Genomic DNA, 20,992 nt, shown 5'->3' with positions numbered 1-20,992 from the left:
CATAAAATGTGAAATTAGCAACTTCATTTTTTAAACTTCTTTCAATAGATTTCCTAATTTCTTCAATTCACCTGGCTATAGTCTGGCGAGACAAACTGATTTTTAGAAATATTCCAAATGATATCTGCTATGCTTTCCATACATTGCTTAATAAACTCACCATCAGTAAATGGTTTCGATTTTTTGGCTATGAAATATGCTACCACATAACTAGCTTTTACAATGGGATTTGTCTAGGTTGTAACTTTAAGAAAGTTTTTTGTTGGTAAGACAGACTTTTTTTAGATCTGATATTTTGTTCTTAATGACACAATCCTTTACACACATCGAATTTGGCAGCATGGTTTTGTATATTATGCCTTTTCAAATTACAGTGAATTGCACAAATTCCCTACAAAGTAAGTAGAGTGCCCTACTATTTGCCTTGACAAAAATGTAGTCATCTGTCCACTTTTCATTGACTCTTTCAACATTATAATAGATCAGGGACTATATTTACTTTTATAATGAAAACTAATTGATGAGAAAACAGAAAGCAAGGTTTGGGCCCTTCCACATCTTGGCTGCTGATGTAGGGCAAGGTGGAGGATGATTGTAAAGCATGGTGGTTGATGTGTGAAGGGTCGCATAGATGTGGAAGCATCTTAATAATCAAATAAGAATGCTCACCTGATTTCTGAATAACATTAAATGCCGAATGTTGCAATGGTAGGTTGAAATAGTATTGATGATCACTGCCTTGCCAAGTCACCATGAGCTCATGTAATGTCTGATGGTGTCAATTCGACTGTCTGCGCTTGGAAGATAACACACTGGACACCACATGCTGCTGTAAAACTGAAGCCACATATGAATACAAAAAGTGTGCATGTGCATATGTTTGTTTTATATGACATTGTGACAACATATTGTTGTCTACAAAGTTCATGCTTGAGAACCATGCAATTGAGTTCCACCAAAGAATCTCATAATGTTTTAAGTAAGTATATGATTTTTGTGTTGGGCCACATTTGTGGCCCCCAGGCTGAGGGTTGGACACCAGCATATACAACCCCTGTTCTAAGTGCTTAAATACAGAGGGTGCCAAAAACATGTATATACATTTTAGGAAAGGGAAAAACTGTATTATGATTGTAATGCTCAAGTCATAAGCAATTACAAGAAATAAAAGAGAAAATATATAAGATAAAAACCGTTATTGGTATACATTATAATTTTAATACAGTTTTTCCCTTTAAGAAATGTGTATACATTTTTTTGGCACCCTCCGTGTAATATACCCTGGACAGTTCCTGTAAGGGAACTGATTACCCCAGTTTTATAGTTGAGTCACCTGAGGCTCTATGACATTCCTGTGTTTCTCAAGGTTAAGGTTACATGACTAAATAGTAGCAGTGGTGGTATTCTGTCCAGGGCTGTTGGCCTCCAGAGGCTGTCCTAAACCAGTGTCATATATGCTGACCCATTTAACAGACATGCTATCCTACTTGACCTGTGTTAAATCCATATTCACTTTCAAGTTCTATTGGAGGAACAGCTGTTCTATGGGCTTTCTCTGTCTTTTCCCCCAATATCTGACAGGCAGTCTGCATCTTCACTGCCCCCCACCCACCTGCTCCCTTTATGAGGCCCACCACACTTGTCTGTGTCTGTTTTCCCACCTGTGAGTCCTTTAGGGCATGCCCATCTCCCACCCACCCATCTCTGCAGTTCCAGGACCTGGCAGTGTGTCTGAGAGCAGGAGGTGACAGCAAATGTTTCTGGAAGGAATATGTTCTTGTTCTTATGACTCCTGACCACTCTGTGGTCAGGACTACCTGGCTGACTACCTCCCTCAGTTTCATGCAGAGGATATTTCTGAGTGTGCTGCCAGTCCTAGACCACCAACCCCTGCCTCCGGGTGCGTGTTCCTATTCGTTCCTTCCCATAGGGTTTTTGTATGCTAGGTCTGATGAGGTTTTTTGAGCTGATCTCTTCAGATCCAGGGCAAAAAGTTGCTTGGCTTCACTGAAGACGCTTCCTAGGCGTCCTAGGGGTGTGTGTGTAGGGGGGTTTACTTTACTTCACTCTTCAGTTCTGTCCTAGTTAACAGTTAATTTTATTAGAGACCCCCTTGTCAAACTCCGTGGCATGTTCTGATGGAGTTTTCCTTTTCCTCTTTTGCTAGGGTTTCGGTCCCTGCGGGGATGGCTTGTAGGTCTCCCATTCTGCTCAAGGTCAGCGATGTCACCTCCACATTCTTCGGGGAGCTTTCCTTCACTGTCGCCCCCTCTGTATTTTCCAGCTTTTTCAGTTTCTCTCAGAACAAACGTGACTGGTTTTATTTCTGGGTAGGGAACCCACAGGGATGGCCCTAACATCGGCACCTCTACGCCCCCTCGAGGGACGTCCAGTGTGCTGAGTTTGGTCTGAGACTTGCCTCAGGTTCTCGCAACATCGCTGCCTCTCAGCGGCTTCCTTGGATCCCTTTTGTGAGAGCTCCCCAAGCTTGCGCTAAGCATTCAACGATGCGACCATAATTGTTTTTAATGTTTATGCTATTTTTTAGTTATTTATAAAAAAGAGTTTGCTTTTGTTATTTTAAATCCAGACGCACTCGGCTTTGCTGGCATGCATTCTGTTCCCCCCTCCCTCCCCAATATAAACGCCCTCGGTGGGGCCACCCGGAGCTGGAGAACAAGAGGTCTTTTCCCCCCGCCTCTCCGGACGAGGTACGGGCGCCGGGGCCCTCCCATGTTCCCACCCCGGAGGTGCGGGGAAAGGGGAAGAGCCGCGGCGCGCCCCGCGAGCGCGGCGTGGAGGGAGGGAGGGAAGCTGGGAGCGGGATCGCACTTCCTCCCTCTGCTCCGGAACTGTGCGCCCGAGTGGCCGGGACGCGGAAACCCGGGAGGCGCCACGGGAGCCGGCGGGGGCGGGACCGGCGCGGCCGGGGGCGGGGCGAGGCGGCCGGGGGCGGGGCCGGGGCGGGGCCACGCGCAGGCTGAGCTGGTTGCGCGGGGCTAGCAGTGCCCGCTGCGCTCTCGGGGCTCTCCGAGCGCTGGGCACTGATCGAGCTGCGGTCCCTGCGCGCAGCCGCCGCCGCCGCCGCCTCCTCTTGAGCGGGATCGGCCCGATGCGGCCGGTGGCCGGGGCGATGTGAGCCGGGGCCCGCGGGCGCGGCCGGACCGCCGCGATGTGGCTCAAGCCCGAGGAGGTGCTGCTGAAGAACGCCCTGAAGCTCTGGGTGACCCAGAAGAGCAGCTGCTACTTCATCCTGCAGCGGCGCCGCGGGCACGGCGAGGGGGGTGGCCGCCTCACCGGTAAGGGACTCGCCGGGGCGAGTGGGCGGGCGGAGCGGCCGGGCCCCGGGCCTCTCTCCCCGCCGGGCCCGCGGTCCCCAGCCCGGTGCTGCGTCGCAGGTGGTGATTTCTTGGGAGACGAGGGGTCAGGACTGTCCTGCCTAGAGCTTGTTTTCCTTTCTTCTGAATTTCTCTTGAGAGCTTCCGTCGAGGTGGCAGAGGGACTCGCCGGCTGGTGCATTTCCCCGGGCAAGGCAGGTGCTTTCGCCGCCTGGCCAGGTGAGCACCTGGAGGCCAGAAATTTGGCTCGGGAATCGAAAGAGAAATGCTGGCTGGAGAGTCACTGGAGGGAGCGGGCTGCCCCAAGAGGAACGCGGGGCCAGGTGACAGCGGGATGCGCCTGGGCCAGCCTGGACTCGACCATCTGGATGCGCCTGAGGCTGCAGGTGGTGTAGTGGCTGGGCATACGCGGCCGGTGCACAGCGGGGCGCAGCTCGGGAGGCCCCAAGAGGGATCTGGGACCGTTGGGTGTGTGGGCCCCTGACGGCCCTCGCGTCCGGAGGGGAAACCGAGGCAATGCGAACCCCCATTTCCTGATCTTGGTAGCAAAATTGAGCAAGTCAGTTTTTTCCCCCTTCTTTCAGTGTGCTTCAAGGAATGATAGGGACAAAAACCAGGCTTGTGAAGTTGATGAAAAACAAATCATTCCCCCCTTTAAAAGTTGTGATCCAAAGCTGTTTGAAATTGAGGCCACCTTGCATTAGTGGAGACACCTGTTTAAACAGGTCGGTGAAAGGACAGTTTATCAGCCATTTTCAGCTATATCTAGGAAGCCTGTATCAAATTTCCCTATTTTGGAATCTGAACGAACAAGACCTTACATATTCCTCTCTCATCCTTAGTTCTCCTGAGAAGACAGAGGTCAGAGAGGTCAAAGGACTGAGATTGGGTCCCTAGGTTAGATGTTGGTGACTTTTTCTGCTCTCTGGCCAGTATGGGGAAGGCCCTTCCTGAGCAGGTGTCTCCCGGGAAATGTACAATTCCCAAAGTGGCAGAACAGGTGCCGAGGGAATTGGCTTTGTTGGACTTTAACCTTCATAAAGCTAGTTGTTGGGTTGTTGGAGGAGGGAGGACTTCACTGAGATCCAGGGAGTGGGTGGGAGTTGGCAGGATTCTGGATAGAAGGGGTGGTGGGCAGTTGAGAATTCTGGGTGGAGTGGGGTAGGTAAGGTGTTGAGTGAGCAGTGAGGCAGTGTAGACACCTGCTGCAGGAGTTGTTTTTGAGTGTTAGTGTAGGAGCAGGAGGCCCTTGGGCCCTTGTGCACTGGGCTCTCTGGACCTGGTGGTTGGTGGCACCTTGTGAAGGGCATTCAAGGTGAGGGTGATGGAGAGGGGTTTGTCCCTTTGTTCTTTTAGGGCTGTACATCTTAAATTATGGTGTGTTCACCAAAGTCCTTGGCCTAGAAATGGTTTCCTCTAGTGGGGAGTGAGGATAGGGTCTGAAGATTTATGAAGTGAGACAAAGGACAGTTTGTCCAGCAGATGCTTTCATTCATTCATTCACTTGGGGTGTTCCCCTGCAACTGCTTTGGGAAAGACTCCTAAGCCAGGTGGAGAGGGCCTGCTGCCTTCAGGGTATTCCCCATCTAGCAGGGGAGATGGTCCAGACACAGAGGATGGAGCTGCTCGTGATTCCTGGTTGAGCTTCAGTACCGCTTCTCTTCTGGAGAATCTGTGATAAACTTGAAATGATGTGGTCCCCTCCCAGATGTATTCCAAAATCAAGCAGATCTCATGTTGTCATTGTACCTGTGGCTTTGGTGTGCTTTGGTATTTACTTTGATTTGGGCTTACTGGGAATGTGCAGAATTTTCTTATTCTTAAGGGCAACAAGATCAAACCATAAAAGGGAAAAAGGCCACACAAAGGGAGAGAACATTGGCTTTATTTCTTAGAGACCCCGTTGACAATGAAAGGATAGCATCTCCTCTGAAGCTGGATGCCTCACCTTTAGGCATTTAGCCAGGAAACAGTGGCATGGCTGTGTCGATTGAGCAACCCTGACTGACCATTCCACTGTCAGGCTGGTCTTCATGGAGCCACTAAAGTCAAGACCAGAGGGACACAGAAGGCAGCTCTGTGCTGGTGGCAGTTTTCTAAAAATGTAGAATTCTAATTTGGGAGGTTTTTAGCAATTTATTTAAGAGTTTCAGATTTAGATTGGATTTATTTATGAAAATAGTGGGGGCTAAAGTGCTGGCTGGTTCTAGACTTTTGTTTGGAAGGAACCAAGCAGAAATGGCCTATGAAGGAGTGGAAATAAATTGTAAGCAGAAATTAAAATGTATCTCTATTATTGTGTTGTTGAATTTGCTATTAGAGAGGAATTTAAACATATGAGGTCTAGTGGGTAAAGTAATCGGAACTGCCCAAATTCAGAAATACAGTAGAACCTCCATAGTTGAATACCTCTGTGAGTTGACCTAACTTTCATAGACCAGACATGCACCACATGTGTGCATCAGTACAGTAGGCCTAGTTTCTTATGTTAACCACCTCTATATGTTGATCAGTTTCCTTTGGGTGGTCAATTTACAGAGATTCTACTGTATAAAGTTTTATTTCTTTGAGGATTACAATCTGTCCTTCTACTTTACACACATATACATTCCCTATACACATCTGCGGTTTTATTTTTCTCTGTAATTCTTTCTCACTTTCTAACAATACAATATCCTCGTGTATTTTCTTCATTGTTTTCCCCTACTACATTTTGCATTCTGTGAAGGTGCCTAGCATATAATATATGTGTAGGAAACACTTCTAGGATGAATAGATAGATGAATACATGTGTGAATGATGGATCCCACTTTTTCCTTAAAAGGTGGATGGGCGGGCGGCGCCTGTGGCTCAGTTGGTGGGGCGCTGGCCCCATATGCCGAGGGTGGCGGGTTCAAACCCAGCCCCGGCTGAACTGCAACCAAAAAATAGCTGGGCGTTGTGGCGGGCGCCTGTAGTCCCAGCTACTCGGGAGGCTGAGGCAGGAGAATCGCTTAAGCCCAGGAGTTGGAGGTTGCTGTGAGCTGGGTGAGGCCACGGCATCTACCGACGGTGATAAAGTGAGACTCTGTCTCTTAAAAAAAAAAAAAAAGAAAAAAAAAAGGTGGATGGGAAAACAAGCCTAGCTTTTTGCACTGAGGCTGACCTGTTTCTAGTTACCTGGAACCTCTCAGCTTCCTGTTTACCTGGCAGTCTTGACCTCTGTGAAAAGTTGGAGGGGGAAGGTTGGGAAATAGAATCCTTTCCTCCTGTCCTTTTTTGTAGCTTCTTTTGAGGGGTGAGGATCATGGCACTGACATTGTAGGTGGCTAGTGAAGGTGGGCACAGATGTGAGCCAGATAGTATTGGGGTGTACCCACTTTTTTCTCATGTCAGAACACGGCCCAGCCAGAGTTCAGTATTAAGAGTGTTTCCAAATCTCTGCTGATGGAAGAGATTTTGCTACCTTGGAGGGGAAGTAAAATTATACAGTGTTCACTTTCACTTTGATATAGTCTCCAGCCCATGGGAATATTTTTTTTTTTTTTTGTAGAGACAGAGTCTCACTTTATCACCCTTGGTAGAGTGTTGTGGCATCACAGCTCACAGCAACCTCCAGCTCTTGGTCTTAGGTGATTCTCTTGCCTCAGCATCCCCAGTAGCTGGGACTACAGGCACCCGCCACAACACCCAGCTATTTTTTTGTTGCAGTTTTGGCCGGGCCAGGTTTGAACCCGCCACCCTCGGTATATGGGGTCGGTGGCCTACTCACTGAGCCACAGGTCCCGCCTGGAATATTTCTTATAAAAGTTGAATCTGCTCTGAGGGAACAAAGAGTGGAGAAGTTACCATGTGGGAGGCAGTGCACAGATAGAACATAGTTCTCTGAAGCACTTAAAATGAGTGGGTTCATAAGGAACTCAACTGAGCAGCAGAAAAACTAATAACACAATTGAAAAATGGGCAGAAAGACTTCAATAGACACTTCCCAAAGGGAGATAGGCAAATGCCAGCAGTTATATGGAAAAGTGCTCAAGATCACTAATTATGAAGTAAATGCAGATTGAAATTACTGTGAGATACCACCTTAGTCCAGTTAGAGTGGCTGTTAGCAAAAAGACAAAGGAAGACAAGTGTCGTTGAGGATATGGGGGAGAAGGGAGCACTTAAGCACTGTTGGTGGGACTGTAAATATTACAGAAAACAGTGCAGAGCTTCCTCAAAAGAGCTAACTTTAAAACTACCATGCATTGCAGCAACCCCACTATTGCGTATATATCCAAAGGAAATGAAATCGTTAAGTTGAAGAGCTACCTGCACTGTCGTGTGTATTACAGCATTATTTAAATAACCAAAATATAGAATCATATATCATCTCATAAAAGAGTGTCTAACAATAAAAAAAATGGGGGAGGAAAATGTGGTATGTATATACAGTGGAGTACTATTCAGCCATAAAAAAGAATGAAATCCTGTCATTTGTGGCAACATGGATAAGCCTAGAGCCATCATGTTAAGTGAAAGAAGGGATCAAATACCACATAATCTCACTCCTATGCGAACGATAAAAGAAAAAAATTAATATCCTTGAGGCAGAGAGTAGAACAGTGGTTACCAGAGATTAGGGAGGGAAAAGGGGAGGAGATGGTGGGAAAAGGTTGGTTAGTAAGTACAAAGTTACAGTTAGATAGGAGAATAACTTCTGGTGGTTTTTTTTTTTTTTTAAGACAGAGTCTCACTTTATCGCCCTCAGTAGAATGCCCTGGCGTTACAGCTCACAGCAACCTCCAGCTCTTGCACTTAGGCAATTCTCTTGCCTCAGCCTCCTGAGTAGCTGGGACTACAGGTGCCCGCCACAACGCCCGACTATTTTTTTGTTGCAGTTTGGTCAGGGTCGGGTTCGAACCCACCACCCTTGGTATATGGGGCTGGCGCTCTACTCACTGAGCCACAGGCGCCGCCCAAGTTCTGGTGTTTTATTGTACAGTAGGTGACAATGGTTATCAGTAAAGTATATTACAAAATAGCTAAAAGGGAGGCTTTTGAATGATAAATGCATGAGTGAGGGGTATGCTAATGACCTTGATCAGGTCATTATACATTGCTCTCAAAACATCCAATTGCACCCCCTAAATATGTATAATTACATATTTGTCAATTAAATCTTTAAGGGAGGATAATATATATAATTATGTATGTATCCATTAAAAAAAAGTGAGTGGGGCCAGGTGTGGCAGCTCACACCTATAATCCAGGCACTCTGGGAGGCTAAGGCGGCTGGATCACCCAAGGTTAGGAGATCGAGACCAGCCTGAGCAAGATCAAGCACCCATCTCTATTAAAAACAGAAAAACAAGCCGGGCATTGTGGCGGGTGCCTGTGGTCCTAGCTACTAGGGATGCTGAGGCAAGAAGATCGCTTGAGCACAGGAGTTTGAGGTTGCTGTGAGCTATGAAGGCATTACATTCTACCCAGGGCACAGAGTAAGAAAAAAAAAGTGAGTGGGAAAAAAGTAAAAAAAAAAAAAAACAAATAGCACCACCCAGATGTGCCCTCTGAAGGATTTTGTTTTATTCTTCAGTGTTTTATATGCATTCCTGGATAATATTGTAGTTCTTTTTCTAAAGAGGCTGACAGAAAAAAGTAATAATTTGAATAAACTATTGGTGTTTTCTACTTTGCAGGATGTTTACTTACATCCCTGTTCCTGTTACTGGATTTGTAGTAGCCATGGGCTGATTGCCTAAACAGGGGCAAGGGAAAAAGTATGGTATAGTGGGAAAGAATGTAAAATACAAGCTTTGGAGTCAAAGTCTGTTGCTTAGCACTCTGGGCTGAGAGGCCTTGGACTACTTTATCTAGTTTCTCTGAGCCTTGTTACAACTTAGCCTTAAAACAGGGGCAATCATGAACCTTACTCAGGAGGGCTAGAAGCTGTATTTCACAGCTGCTGTATCATTTTTCATTCCTACCAGCAAGGTACAAGGGTTGTGATTTAAATAAGCATTAGAATTAAAATAAACAGTATATATCAAGAGCTTGATTGTGCTTGGCACCTAGTAAGTTTGAAAAAAGAAAAGCGAAGTAACATTTTAAGAAACTGAGTAACAGGGTGAGGGCTCTAAGAAACTGTCATTTATCTACCAGCGGTGCATCTTACAAGGGTATATGTGAAACTTGGTAAATGGTCTGTGAAGCTAGTGAATGATGCCCCATGATCATATCAATGTACACAGCTATGATTTAATAAAAAAAAAAAGAAGGAAAAAAAAAAGAAAGTGCAGTAATAAGTGTAATTAAAAGAGTAAATATTTAAATAGCAACTTGGGTTAAGTATTATCCAATGGAAAGGTATTTTGTAGGATTTGGGAACAGGGATTCTTGGACCACATTAAATCCTAGTGAATAAAGGGAACTTGACTTTGGTGTTCCTGTGCTGAGTGGAGCTCATGCTGTGTGCAGAGTGGTTTACTGCCTTTGGCACAGTGTCTCACAGACAATGTGGGGAGTGGGGCTGGGGAGTCATAAGCTTGCTCAGGATGACTATCAGTAGGTCGGGAATGGGTAAAGCCCAGCATGGGTGTTTCATTTCTTGACTAGTCGGATAGATCTTGGCTGGAATCCTGCTCAGGTAGCTGCATTTGTTTGTACATTTCATCTCCTCTAACAGTGAAAATCTTTGACTCAGCAGGGCAGTCTGTTACATTCTCTAGATGTTTAGATGTTGGCTGGAGCATCTTAGATGATTTGGTCTTGTTTGCTGGCACTATAGTGAAGAAACCACAAATAAAGAAAGTAGTTTGATTTCAGGAGCACAAATCTTGAGTATTAAACAGATAAAGTAACTGAGGGTTACTTTAAAGTCTGATAAACCATTAATAAATCTTTGACGTTTCCAAGAGTTGCATTTAATGAGAAAATAATAAGGGCAATATATTTGTAATTAGGTAATCAAAGCCTGGACTGTGTCACTCCAGGGAATGATATGAGGTACAAATTGTATGGGTGGTGGGGCAGAGGAGGTTAGACATGTCTGCCTAGTTGGAACTCCTTAGAAAGAGCTAAAAATGATTGAGAGGCTGATAGCTTTTAAAGAATTCATTTTCTAGTAGTGAAAGGGTAAAACTCTTATGATCTTGACTCCATATTCTGGTGGCATTGGATAAGGAAGAATTTATATAAAATGAAAGTAACAAATCTGATAATATTTCTAGCACAGATTCCTCCATCCCCTTTTTAAAACTTCTATCAATTGCATTAAAAAAGCAGCCCTGAGGCTTGGTGCCCATAGCACAGTGGTTACAGCGCCAGCCACATACACCAAAAGAGCCCGGTTCAAACCCGGCCCAGGCCAACTAAACAACGATGACAACTGCAACAAAAAATAGCCGGGCTTTGTGGCAGGTACCTGTAGTCCCAGCTACCTGGGAGGCTGAGGCAAGGGAATCGCTTAAGCCCAAGAGTTTGAGGCTGCTGTGAGCTGTGATGCCATGGCATTCTACCAAGGGGGACATAGTGAAACTCTGTCTCAAAAAAAAAAAAAAAAAAAGCAGCCCTGAATGTATGTGACTTGCTGTTTGGGTTTGCATGAGCAGCCCCTGTGCCACCCCTCAGCCTGCTTCTCCTTCACCCAGTGTGTTGGCACTGTTCTCTCCCCGGACCTTCACTAGCTCTGCCCTCTGCCTGGGACTGTGGGGACTCTTCCTCCCCAGCTATCTGGCTAATTCTTCTCAGTCTTCAGTCAGCCTGAGCTCCACTTGCTGCAAATGTCGTACCTGACCCTCCCCCTGCTCTGGAGCCAGGTGAACTGATCCTCTTGTACTCTCCACTTTTCCTTTATAGGGTCATGATGAGGCTCTTTGTGGCTTTACTGGTTTACAGCGAACCAGACCATGAGCTTCAGGAGGGAGGTCCTAGGTCTGTGTCCCTTCTATTGTGACTAGTAGTAGAATGCTTCTTGCCAACAGGGAATTCTTGATAAATACAGGGCATGCCAAAAAATGTATACACAAGCCAGATGTGGTGGTTCACGCCTGTAATCCTTGCACTCTGGGAGGCTACGGCAGGTGGATAGCTTAAGCTTAGGCGTTTGAGACCAGATTGAGCAAAGCAAGACCCCATCTCTACTAAAAATAGAAAAGCTAGCTGGGCATTGTAGTAGGCACCTGTAGACCCAGCTACTTGGGAGTCTGAGGCAAGAGGATCCCTTGCGCCTGGGAGTTTGAGGTTGCTGTGAGTTGTGATACCACAGCACTCTATCTAGGGCAACAAGTAAGACTCTGTCTCAAAAGAAAAAAATATATACACGTTTTAAGAAAGGAAAAAACTAAATTAAAATTGTAATACTCAAGTCATTTTGACTTTTGCAATTATAAGAGGTGCTCAACTGTGACTTGTATTCATTCATCTTTTGTCGTCAGTATATATGGAGTATTACAATTTCAACACAGATTTTTGCTTTCTTAATATGTGTATATATTTTTTGGCACCCTCTGTATTTGTTGAATACATGGATATAGATATCAGGTAGTATAATCAATCAATTGTAAACTTGATGTAGATTATCAAGTAGTAGATTCAAGTTTTACGTATCAAATAGAATTGATAGATGTGAGTCAACGAGGAAATCTTTTGCATTGTTCTAGAAATGGAAATTGTGTAGAAGACAAGAATAAGTACTAGAGTGTTGTTCTTAACTCTTTCTCACACCAGCACTGCATGCCATAAAGACTGGCCATATTTGGTTGGCTGCACCAGCCCAGCTGTTAGAACTGCCCACTGGCAACCTTTATGTAACTCATTCCATAGGCTAACTTCCTAACTTCCAAACTAGGCTAACTTCCCCAGTCCATCACAGCTAGTACAGCTGTGGGATTTTGAGTCATTCATATTCTCCAGCATTTGGTGGGTCTTTCGTTCCACCAAATTTTATTGTGATTTTTCTGTTTCCTGCTTTTTACTTAAAACAAAAAGGAAAAAAGTCAACAACAAAATACATAGTCCTTTATAAGATCTCCTTATGAAAAGGTACTGTGTTGTATGATTGTTTTTTTTATTTGTTTGCTCATGTCTTTTATTAAGTCACGCGCAGTTACTTGTCTTCTGGTTTGTTGAAGCCGTATGTTAGACAACATTTGCCACAATAATGTCTATCAAAGTAGCTGACTCTAAAAACTCCAGCATCACACTCATCTGAAGGATACTCTCATGAAGGTGATCAGTCTTGCCATTCTTACCCACCTTATAGCATTTCAGGACAGCCAGCTTAACCTTCTCTCTCTTAGGCTTATTCTTCTTGGGAAGACTTCTTCCTTCTCTTAGCACCATCATGACGTCTAAACACAAGATGAACAGTGGACTCCTTTCGAATGTGGTAGTTGAAGTGCACCCATCTTCCGGTTGGTTGCCAGCAAAAATGAGTCCTTGCTGATCAGGAGGAATTCCTTTCTTATCCTGGATCTTGGCCTTTATATTTCTATAGTAACTGAGGCTTCAATCTTGAAAGTGAGTAATGGTCTTCCTGTAAGTGTTTTTACAAAACTCTCCATCCTGGTGGCCGTTCCACTGCAGATGGTGGATTAGAAAGGTGTATGGTTGGTTTTTAATATGGGCTCTTCCATGTGCATAAGGATATATAATATAAAGTATAAGTAATAGATTAAACACCACATACCTATCACCTGTTACTAGAAAATGGAATATTTCCAACTTATATATATCCCTAATCAGTATGTTGTTTGCTTTTTTTTAAATTATTATTATTTGAGACAGAGTCTCACTATGTTGCCCTCAGTAGAGTGCTGTGGTGTCACAGCTCACAGCAACCTCAGACTCTTGGGCTTAAGCGATTCTCTTGCCTCTGTCTCCCAAGTAGCTGGGACTACAGGCACCTGCCACTATGCCCAGCTATTTTTTTTTTTTTTTGGTTGCAGTTGTCATTGTTGTTTGGCAGGCCCAGGCTGGGTTCGAACCCTCTAGCTCCAGTGTATGTGGCTGGCGCCCTAGCCGCTGAGCTATAGGCGCCGAGCCTATATATATATATATATATATATATATTTTTTTTTTTTTTTTTTTTGTAGAGACAGAGTCTCACTTTATGGCCCTTGGTAGAGTGCCGTGGCCACACACAGCTCACAGCAACCTCCAACTCCTGGGCTTAAGCGATTCTCTTGCCTCAGCCTCCCGAGTAGCTGGGACTACAGGCGCCTGCCACAACGCCCGGCTATTATACATATATATTTTTAAAAACCAGGCTTTTTAGGTTTTTATTTTCATTATAGGTTTTTTGAAAAACAAGCATGTTTAATTTTCACATAGTCATATGTATCTGTCCTTTTCCTTCAGAGTTTGTGCTTTTTGTTGCTTGTTTCAGAAGAGATCCTTAGATCTCCCTTAGAAGGAGGTCCTGAGATGTCACTGAGAACTCCCCTCACCCCGAGTCCAGATCAGAGCACAGGCTGCGGGACATCTTCTAGGAGAAGAGAAGGTGATGGACCATGCAGTGTGTTTGCACATAATGAATGAAGATCCATGCACCCAGGGAGAATTTGTGGATAGATTATTGACACAAATAATCTATTTACATAGAAGGTAAATAAACCTTCTATGTAAGGTTTATTATTGACACAAATAATCTATTTACATAGTAGGTAAATGAACCAATGAAGTTCTTGGATAGTTGTTAATTCCAGGGAAAATAAAAAGTTATATTGGATAGAAAAAGTTTCATAGTTTTACTAAAAAGCTGAACTCTCGGCTAATGTTTATGTAGTTATAATAACGTAAATATTGACTTGTGATCTAACCAAAACTGTGGCGTAACTGGGGCTGAGGGGTGCATGGAAGTGGTCACAAAAGAAAGCTGGATCCCCCACTTCTAACAGTTGACAGCTAATGCCTAGGCTAAAAATTCAGAAAGTAGTAATATGACTGTGATATTCGGGGATAGCAGAGGCGAATACAAGAAGAATTCTCTGAGAACTGGGAGAGGTTTCCCTTGGGGAGCCAGGACATAGGAGCAGTTTCTCCTGAGCCTTGCAGAGGTGTGTACTTGTCCTCATGCCCCTAGCACTTTGTTACGGTACAGACAGGATCTGTGCTTTTGGGGAACTTGGCAGTGTTTCTGGCTAACAGCTCAGATGGTAATAGGGGTCAGGAAAGCATTGGAGCCATGTCCCCTCACTGCCCACGGACCATGATAGTCCCCAGATGCCTGTGTACCAGCTCTGTGTCCTCTCAGGGTGCTATATTTAGCCTTCAAAATGTCTAGCATGTGTGGGGTGTGTCGTTTTACAGAGGCTTAGAACTATTTTCAGAAATGCATCTAACTTAGGTACTTTTATTTGAAATTAAAAGAGACCTATTGTGAAATTTGTTTTTTTCCTCTCTAGAGAGATCAGTTTAGAGTTACAAGTTCATGATTTCTGTCTCTTCACAAGCCTCAGAAATGTGGTTCTGTGACCACGAACCACTCTTTCCGGGGACTCTGTGTCTTAATCAGCAAAACAGTAGCAACGATTACTATAATAGTTACCAACATGGTTTTTGCATGGCAGAAGATTTTGTCCTTCAAGCTCAATATATGTTGGTTCAATGGATTTAATTATTTGTAAGTAAAGAAGAAGAAAATGCGTCTGGGCGTGGCAGCTCACACCTGTATTCCCAGCACTCTGGGACACCAAGGCGGGTAGATCACTTGAGCTTATGAGTTTAAGACCAGCCTAAGCTAGAGCGAGACCTCGTCTCTTAAAAAATAGCCAGGCATTGTGGCAGGTGGCTATAGTCCCGGATGCTCAGGAGGCGGTGGTGGGGTAATATTACATCATGAAATACTGAATTACACATGCTGGTGAGTGTAGGGGGATGCGAGAAAGAATAACAGGGAAACTGGGTGGGTCCTGTCTCTGAGGACCTGTGATCTCAGCTGAGACCTGCAGGGTGCACAGCACGGTGTCAGCTGGTGAAAAGTTGAGAAAAGAGCTGTGCAAAGGCCCTGAGGTTTCTGAGTCTGTTTGGGATAAGTTAAGTTTGAGGTACCTGGGAGTAGTCTAGTAAGGCCTGTAGAGGAGATAGCCAGGGCTATGAGGGCAGCCACAGGGTGTATTTTTCCTGAAGCCAAGGAGAAGAGAGGAATCTAATCTGCAGTATAGTGGGGAAGGCTGGTAAGACATGCACCCTCAGGGAGAGTGATCTGGGTGCAGGGACATGGTGTAGGCATGGACTGGACATAGGACAGGTGGCGAGGAAGTAGACCCAGCATGGGAAGGCATCCCTTTTGAGGAGGGATGTAGTTGTTGTTTTAGGTTACAAATTTATAATTTGTCAACTGGTAGAGTCTCTGTTGAGTACTAGATCTGCAGGTGTTGTGGACTTAGGCAGAGCTGCTAAACCTAGAGATGGGTTGGGGCTAGGGTTTGAGAAGGTCAAGGAAAGTTGAGAAGGGAGTAGACAGGGAATTTTGTTTTAGAAACAAGTTTAAGTACTCAATACTGGAATAAAATGTGCCTCAAAGAATCTGTCTCTGGCTGTGATATAAGAGATGTGATTGTTATTTGGTCTCTGTCCCAGGTTCAGAGCTCCTAAATCTCCTGGAATTTCCCAAGTGATGGGGGCATCTTTTGTTCTAATGAGGTGACTCTTGGTGGGCTTCTCATTGGGGGTCCAGTCACCAGAAAGACCAAGTAATGGTTAGACATGGAGCTTTCTGCTCCACCCAACATCCTCCAGGCAGGAGAGAGGGGTTGGAGATTGAGTTTATCATTGATCATGCCTGCATGATGAAGCCTGCACACAGCCCACACATGCTACGCATTTTGAAGGCTAAATATATCATCCTGAGAGGACATGGAGCTGATGCACAGGCATCCGGGGACAATCATGGTCCATGCGCAGTGAGGGGACACGGCTCCAATGTCTTCCTGACCTCTGTTAGCATCTGAGCTGTTAGCCAGAAACACTGCCAAGCTCCCCAAAAAGCACAGATCTGTCTGTAGTGTATCAAAGCGCTAGGGGCATGAGGAAAAGTACACAGCTCTGCAAGGCTCAGGACAAAGAAACCCCAGATGGTGGGGTCAGAAAGGTTCCAGCATAATGAGGAATATCCATGTGCCTGGAGGGTGGCATATCCCAACTCCCCGAGGACAGAAGCTTCTGGGCTGGGGACCACCCCTGTGTACTTTTTCATCTGGCTATCCATCTCTACCTTCATATCCTTTATAAGAAACCAGCCAGGAAAAGTGTTTCTCTGAGTTCTGTGTGTTTCCAACCTTTCTCATGTAAAGGCACATTTCAACCTATAGTCAAACTTCCACAGTGCACTTAAACTACGTTGATCAAAAAAAAAGTGTAAAAAATTATATATACTTACTGTGCTTTGAACTAATTTTGAAAATAATTTAATTAATGATATTGAAAAATTTTCACAGCACACCTGAGATCCTTTCATGGCACACTAGTTGAAAACCACTGGAAAATCACTGTCGACACCCATTGACATCTGAAGTGGGGGCAGTCTGGTGGGACTGAGCTCCTAGGAACCTTCATGGTTCGCATTAATTCCCAATTGAATTGTTAGACATCTAGTTGGTGCCTGGAGAGTTAGAGAATTGGTTGGTATGAATTACATAGGCTGACCAAGAAGTTTGGCTAGTTTGAATTATTGAATCCATCTAACAGGGTTTTAGATAAATTTGTGGCCTGTTGGTTGGGACATCGAGAAAGTTTTATTCATAATAAAAATGGTGGTCTCAAAATGAGATTTGCCTGGTGATGGATGGTTTGGAAGGAACCTCTGGGCTTTCTCACTTGAGAAGTAGTCTATACAGGACTGACACATGTTAAAAAGGCATAAATAATCCAGGTGTGGGGGCTTATGCCTGTAATCCCAGCACTGTGGGAGGCTGAGGCAAGAGGATCGCATGAGTCCGAGAGTTTGAGGCCAGCTTGGGCAATATAGCCAGATCTCGTCTTTACAAAACAATAAAAAATATCAGTTGTGCATGGTGGCCTGCCCCTGTCGTCCCAGTTGTTCAGGAGGCTGAGACAGGAGCATTCTTTGAGCCCAGAAGTCTGAAGTTGCAGTGAGCTGTGGTTGTGCCACGCATGCTAGCCTGGGCAGCAGAGCAAGACCCTGTCTAAAAAATGAAACAAACAGCCGAGTACAACCTCAGAGATTCAGGAATGTCACCTACTATGGGAACATAGAGCGCTACCCGTGGGTTCAGAGTTTTTGTTATATTGCTGGTTTGCTTATTATAATTGAAAATAAATGGGCAACATAAGCAAGACATTACGATTGTTTTCAGAAAATATAGCTCATGATCATCCGTCTATCAGGGGGATTCAGTCACGGCAAGGATGTGGCTGGAGGGAAGGGTTGCTGGCCCAAAACTCTGTGTGTGCACATGTGCTTGTATTTTTTTTTTTTGAGACAGAGTCTTACTATGTTGCCCTCAGTAGAGTGCTGTGGCATCACAGCTCACAGCAACCTCCAACTCTTGGGCTTAAGCAATTCTCTTGCCTCAGCCTTCCAAATATCTGGAACTACAGGCACCTGTTACAATACCCGGCTTTTTTTTGTTGCAGTTGTCCTTGTTGTTTAGCTGGCCCAGCCTGGGCTCGAACCTGCCAGCCTTGGTGCATGTGGCTGGTGCCGTAACCATTGTGCTACGGGCGCTGAGCCTGTATGTTTTTGTTTTATCCTGTAGCTTTTCTTAGGTTCTTTAGATAAAGAAGAGTTTGGACACTCATTCAAGTTTCATTGTGGAGACTGTTCAATCCCAAAGTAATGGAGCTGCCTGTTAATGTGGGGCTTAGACTCTTGAATCTATATATGGTTGGTCCTCACGGTACTCTTGAGTCCATATGTGTTGCTAATAAGTATACCTGAGTCTGGGGAATTTATGAAGAAAAGGAGGTTTATTTGGCTCACAGTTCTGCAGGTTGTACAAGAAGCAGGCGCTGACACGTGCACCTGGGGAGAGCCTCAGGAAGCCTCCACTTACGGCGACTGGTGGAAGGTGAAGAGGGGGCAGCGAATGCAGAGAGCACGTCTTGAGAATGTGGAAGATGCTGGGCCCTTTTAAACAATCAATTCTTATGGGAATTAATAGAGCAAGAACTCACTCATTACCAGGACAGCACAGGGCTGCGCACAAAGGTTCCTTTCCCAAGATCCAAACACCTCCTGCCAGGCCCATCTCCATCATCAGGGATCAAATTTCAGTGTGAACGTGGGTGGGGGTGGGGTGGGCAAACATCCAAACTATAGCAGGTTCCAAGATCAACATGAAAGACAAACGCTACTTGAGGTGAAAAGGGTTCCAGAGACCAGCAGGTCACCTGTCTTTTGGCAATCTGCTCCTGTTATATGGAGTTTCTGGGAAGTGAGGGCCTTGATAGAGCTGGGAAATTCCGGCTCCTCCCTAAACTCTTGCTAGGGCATGTGCTCCCTGAGCAGTGCCCTGTGAATTGCTGTTTTCGCCTCTGTGGCTTGGCCAGTGTATGTCATTGGATTTGATAAGTTGACATGAGATTGTGCCACCAACTGCTCCTCGAAGTAAAGTACCCGAGATCTTCACAGCCAGGCGAGGCCAGTAGGGATGGTGTCTCCACTTTGGTATATGACTTAGGAACTGCTATTTGGTGAGGTTAGTGGTGACATTTGTACTTAACTACATAGTAGGACAAAACTTTCTAATTTCTGCTGTTCGATGGCTTATAATAGAAGGTTTGTGCTAAGCAGATGTTTTATTTTTCAGCCTTTTGCTTGTCTTCTTTTTTTTTTTTAATTTTTTTGAGACAGACTCTCACTCTATCACACTGGAGTTGAATGCCGTGGCATCATCATAGCTCACAGCAACCTTAAACTCTTGGGCCAAGCAGTCCTCATGCCTGAGCTTCCCAAGTAACAGGGACTACAGGTGCTTGCCATAACGCCCAGCTAATTTTTCCATTTTAGTAGAGATGAGGTCTCACTCTTGCTCAGGCTGGTCTCCAACTCCTAACCTTAAGCAATCTGCCTGCATCGGCCTCACAGAGGAGGATTACAGGCGTGAGCCAGTGCAGCTGGACCGCTTTTCTTCATTTAGCCAAATAAAACATTTAGATTTGAGGAGAAAAAAGGTCGGAGAGCTTCTTGTAGAAAGGGAAGTTTCTCTTTATAGCTCACTGTGAAACCTGCTTTTTTCTTTATATTTTCTTTATTTTTTATTTTAAAGTATTATGGGGGTGTAAATATTTTTGGTTACATGGATCACTTTTATAATGCTTGACTCAAGGTTATAAGTATGCCTGTCATCTAATGCTCATTGTACCCATTAGGTAGGGCTTTGCCCTTCCTCTCCTCTTCCCTGACCCTCTGCTTGATTTCGGTTAAGTTTTACTTCCTTCTAGGCACACGTGTGCTCTTCAGGCGGCTGCAATTTAATAGTGAGTGCATGTGGTGATGTGGTTTTTTTTTTTTTTTTTTTTTTTGTTCTATTAGAGTCTTCACATAGGATAATGATCTCCAGTTTCATCCAAATTGTTGTAAAAGGTATCAGGTCATTTTTCATGGCTGAATAGTATTCCCTGGTATACTTATATGTAGTACCACATATTGTTAATCTGCTCATGATTTGATGGGCACCTGCGTTGATTCCACGTGTTTGCAGTTGTGAATTGTGTTGCAGTGAAAGTTTGAGCGCAAGTGTCTTTTTGATAAAATGACTTCGTTTCTTTTGGGTAAATACCCAGTAGTGCAATTGCTAGAACAAAGGGTAGGTCTACTTTTAGGTTTTTGAGGAATCTCCACATTGTCTTCATAGAGGTTGTACTGATACATTTTTTTTTTTTTTGCAGTTTTTGGCCGGGGCTGGGTTTGAACCTGCCACCTCCGGCATATGAGGCCGGCACACTACTCCTTTGAGCTACAGGTGCCGCCATTTTTGGACTTTTTAACAAAAGCCGTTCTGATAGGGTAAGGTGATATCTCATTGTGGTTTTAATTTGCATTTTCCCGATGATTAGTGATTTTATCTTTTTTTTTTTTTGAGACAGAGTGTCACTATGTTGCCCTCAGTGGAGTGCTGTGGCATTACAGCTCCCAGCAACCTCAAACTCTTGGGCATAAGTCATTCTCTTGTGTCAGCCTCCCTAGTAGCTGGGACTATAGGAGCACACCACAATACCTGGCTATATATTTTTTTCTTGTTGTTGCAGTTGTCATTGTTGTTTAGCTGGCCTGGGCTGGACTCAAACCTGCCAGCCTCAGTGCATGTGGCTGGCACCATAACCACTGTGCTACAGGCACCTAGCTGATTAGTGATTTTTTTCTTTCTTTCTTCCTTTTTTTTTTTTTTTTGAGATAGTCGCCCTGAGTAGAGTGCTATGGCGTCATAGCTCACAGCAACCTCAAACTCTTGGGCTTAAGAGATTCTCTTGCCTCAGCCTCCTAAGTAGGAGGGACTTGATTGAATGAAAAAATCTTCTACACAGTCAAGAAAAAAATCAACAAGACAGACAACCTACAGAATGGGTAGAATGGGAGAAAATATTCACAGGGAGAAAATATTCCCAAGTAGCTGGGACTACAGGCACCCACCATAATGCCCGGCTATTTTTTGTTGTTGTTGTTGCAGTTGCCTTGTTGTTTTTAGCTGGCCGGGGCCGGGTTCGAACCTACCATCCTTGGTGTA

The 20,992-nt window shown here is 44.7% G+C and overlaps 1 protein-coding gene and 1 pseudogene across 5 annotated transcripts in view; one reads left to right on the top strand and one right to left on the bottom strand.

The window, feature by feature from the left end:
* The first annotated feature begins 2,986 nt into the window (after positions 1-2,986).
* The window catches only part of TBC1D8 (TBC1 domain family member 8), a 131,829-nt gene continuing 113,823 nt past the window's right edge, over positions 2,987-20,992 (top strand). For all 5 annotated transcript variants that reach the window (XR_008379734.1, XM_053589931.1, XM_053589930.1 and 2 more), the window contains exon 1: positions 2,987-3,299. Coding sequence is in view for 4 of the 5 variants with exons in the window: in XM_053589931.1 (XP_053445906.1) it covers positions 3,173-3,299 (127 nt within the window). In the remaining variant the exon portion in view is untranslated. The remainder of the gene's footprint in view (positions 3,300-20,992) is intronic.
* Positions 12,354-12,898, bottom strand: LOC128584792 (ubiquitin-40S ribosomal protein S27a-like; annotated as a pseudogene).

The sequence above is a fragment of the Nycticebus coucang genome, chromosome 4 (genome assembly GCF_027406575.1).
Source record: "Nycticebus coucang isolate mNycCou1 chromosome 4, mNycCou1.pri, whole genome shotgun sequence".
In the NCBI taxonomy this organism is placed as follows: domain Eukaryota; kingdom Metazoa; phylum Chordata; class Mammalia; order Primates; family Lorisidae; genus Nycticebus; species Nycticebus coucang.
This window is presented reverse-complemented; position numbering and strand designations above follow the sequence as displayed.